The sequence below is a fragment of the Zea mays genome, chromosome 1, assembly GCF_902167145.1.
Source record: "Zea mays cultivar B73 chromosome 1, Zm-B73-REFERENCE-NAM-5.0, whole genome shotgun sequence".
NCBI lineage: Eukaryota > Viridiplantae > Streptophyta > Magnoliopsida > Poales > Poaceae > Zea > Zea mays.
The window spans coordinates 77,148,303-77,151,280 of NC_050096.1; the positions used below are offsets into that span (position 1 = coordinate 77,148,303).

The window sequence follows — 2,978 nt, forward strand, 5'->3', positions numbered from 1 at the left end:
ACCAACGGAATGAATTAATATGGAGGCTTATGTGGAACTTACTATCATTGCGTTTTGTATGAACTTGAACTTGTTTCAGATGGATTTGAACTTCTTTCTTATGGACTTGAACTTGTTTCAGATGGATTTGAACTTCTTTCTTATGGACTTGAACTTGTATGAATATTGAATATGGTGCTTGTGTTATGATATATTGAATATGGTGCTTGTGTTGTGATATATTGAATGTTGTGCTTGTATTGTGCTGTTATGGAGGTTTCCCATCCGGGGAGGGAGAAAAATAAAACTGAGTATTAAAAAAATTATTCAGTAAGAGTGTCGGTCCCCACATTCTTATATGCACCCAGAGAGGCTGGTGACGGGCGCGCTCAATAAGAGTGTCTGCCACGTCACTGGCCGACACTCTTAAGATAAGAGTGTCGGTTGCGTGTTGAACCGACACTCTTAACTTAAGAGTGTCGGTCCCCACACTTCTATACGAATAAGAGCGTCTAATTTAGAGTGTCGGCTAAGAGTGTCGGTCAACCGACACTCTTATACTAAGAGTGTCGGCTTATTTCAGTAAAAGTGTGGGTTTTTGGCCGACACTCTTTGCTTTTTTTTCCTTGTAGTGTCGTTATATAGTTTTGATAGACCGTGTTACTATTAAGACGCCGAGAAAGAATTAAGACGCCGAGAAAGAATCATAGGCGGGCACCGCACCACCACCAAGGTGTCTCGCGGAGCCACAGGGCTTCAGTCCACTGTTGATCGATTGAGGGAAATAGAAATTCTTGATTTTACACAAATAATATCCTTGTTCGTGAATGTAATCATCTTTGGCACTCGAATGTCGAATAATCTATCCACACTTTGTGTAAAACATTTCAAGATTAATCCACCTTTTTTAATCTCTCCTCCATAATTAATTCGGTAGTAGATTTATTTCGGTGGTAAGTATGTCTTGCTTAAATGTTATCTTGGGTATTTAAACATTTTAATCAACATGTTAGGTTTATGGTCATCGGTAGAAAAACAACAGATAGTTCTATCCCAAAAATCTTGGTAATTGATTATGAGTTGTATCACGGTTATTTTTTCCTCACCTTTAGTTTGTCTTGAAAGGTTAGATTTGTGGAGATAAGTGTGAGGTCTTGCACAAAAGAAATTGTAGGTAGGTATCTAGATTTCTTTTCTGAAGCCGCCAGCCCCAAACACAGACCAAGATAAGAAATGAAGATGGAGCGACAAAAAAAATTTAAAACGCAATAAGAGTCTATTATATTTACTGTGCAAATACAAAATCAAAACTGAGTTAAGGCCTGATTTGGATCGTGTATTTATCTCAATCTGTATGTGTTGGAGCAGTTTGATGTAAAATTTAAACTCAACGCTATATCAAAAATCACTTCAGCGTATATGAATTTATAGACAATACACATGGGCATGCATCCAAACCAGCTCTGAGTACGAACGAAGATAGGGGGGGGGGGGGGGGGGGGGGGGGGATTCCAGATGATGAACTCATGCATGAGAGGGAAACTCTAAATCGTTAAACTAAGGTCCAAGGACGGGCCGGACAGCCGCCTCTTCTTGATCGGCAAGGGGCTCTGCACCTCTTCCTCCTCTCCCCACCTCGTCGCCGGCATCAAATTCAGATCGAAACCCTTGACGGTCGACCCGGACCCCGACGCGGTGAGCGACACCGAGAGCCCGTCCCAGTAATGGCACCTCTTGTGCCCACCGAGCGCCTGCCCTGTCGCGAAGCTCCGATGGCACACCGAGCACCTGTGCCTCCCCTGCCCGCCGCCGCTGCCGGCCGACGAGGTCGTCACCGACGACGACGACGCCTGCTGTGTCTGTAGGTGCGTCGGCTTGCGGTGGCTGGCCTTGTGCCCGCCCAGCGCCTGGTGCGACGCGAAGGCCTTGCCACAGACGGAGCACCGGAAGCGGAGCTCGCACTCTTGCGTCGTCCAGGCAGCCGTGCTCGGAGCGTACGACTGCGTCGTCATTCCTCCGCCTCCCGCGGCTGCGAGCGCCATGAGACAGAGGGAGACGCAGTCGTCGTGGGTGGTGGCCATCGACCACGTACGGCGGCGAGAGACTTGTTGAAAAGCTAATACTACTCTGGTTAGGTCAAGTTTCTGCTGGTTTAGCAAGTTCGATGAGCTAACGGCATAGTAAGCGTCCGTATATATATACCAAGCTAGGTGCAAGTGGTGTTTTTATATGATGTACGACCGAGGAATGGGTGTGGCCGAGAAGGTGGGTCAAATTAGCACGATGCCGAATGTATGATGCATGCATCCGTGCTAGAGTGGATATATATTAGGGATTTATTAATTTACGGTGCAATTGGCACACGTGTGCATGCATGGATTATAGTTATACTTCGTATTGAGCTTATTGGCATTGCATGCTTTTTTCATGTGCCATTGGCACACATGCTTTCTTTGTTCAGGGCCGTTCCTGACTTTTGAGGGGCCCAGGACAAGATTATAAACAGAGGTCCCAACACCATAAAAACTATTTTTTACTATTATATATATCAACTAATTATACTTGATGTACCACAGAAAGACTTGAGCAGTAAAAAATAGAAGTAAGATTATTACCTCAAATATATTGTAGAGATCAACTTTAAAATGTCTTTTAACATTTCTAGATGCAAAATCATCAATGATGGCTATCATCTAATAATTTCTTCTCAATACATAAAGTTGCTAGCCCGGTTAACCTTTCTTGAGACATTGTAGACCTTAAATAATTCTTCAATAACTTAAGCTTTGAGAAGCTCCTTTCAGCTGATGTCGCAGTTATTGGTATAGTAAATAATATCCGATAAGCAAAAAATATATTGGGATAGCAATCCATTCTCCTAACAAACTCAAAAATTTCCATAGCAGACATTGATCTATCTGGCAGTGTCATTTGCAATATTCTTAACTCTGATGTCAGATTATTTTCCTCAAAATCAAATGAATCATCGACAGAGAAAG

General features: G+C 43.4%; 1 protein-coding gene across 1 annotated transcript; it reads right to left on the reverse strand.

Annotated features, from left to right (window-relative positions):
* Window positions 1-1,263: 1,263 nt before the first annotated feature.
* On the reverse strand, window positions 1,264-2,129 carry LOC103636710 (zinc finger protein 36). The gene has a single exon (XM_008659057.3). The coding sequence runs from the start codon at window positions 2,058-2,060 to the stop codon at window positions 1,524-1,526; it is 537 nt and encodes a 178-aa protein (XP_008657279.1). The 5' UTR covers window positions 2,061-2,129; the 3' UTR covers window positions 1,264-1,523.
* Window positions 2,130-2,978: the final 849 nt, after the last annotated feature.

Coding starts and splice junctions, on each gene's coding strand:
- LOC103636710 (XM_008659057.3), bottom strand. CDS start 2,060: ATGGCCACCACCCACGACGACTGCGTCTCCCTCTGTCTCATGGCGCTC.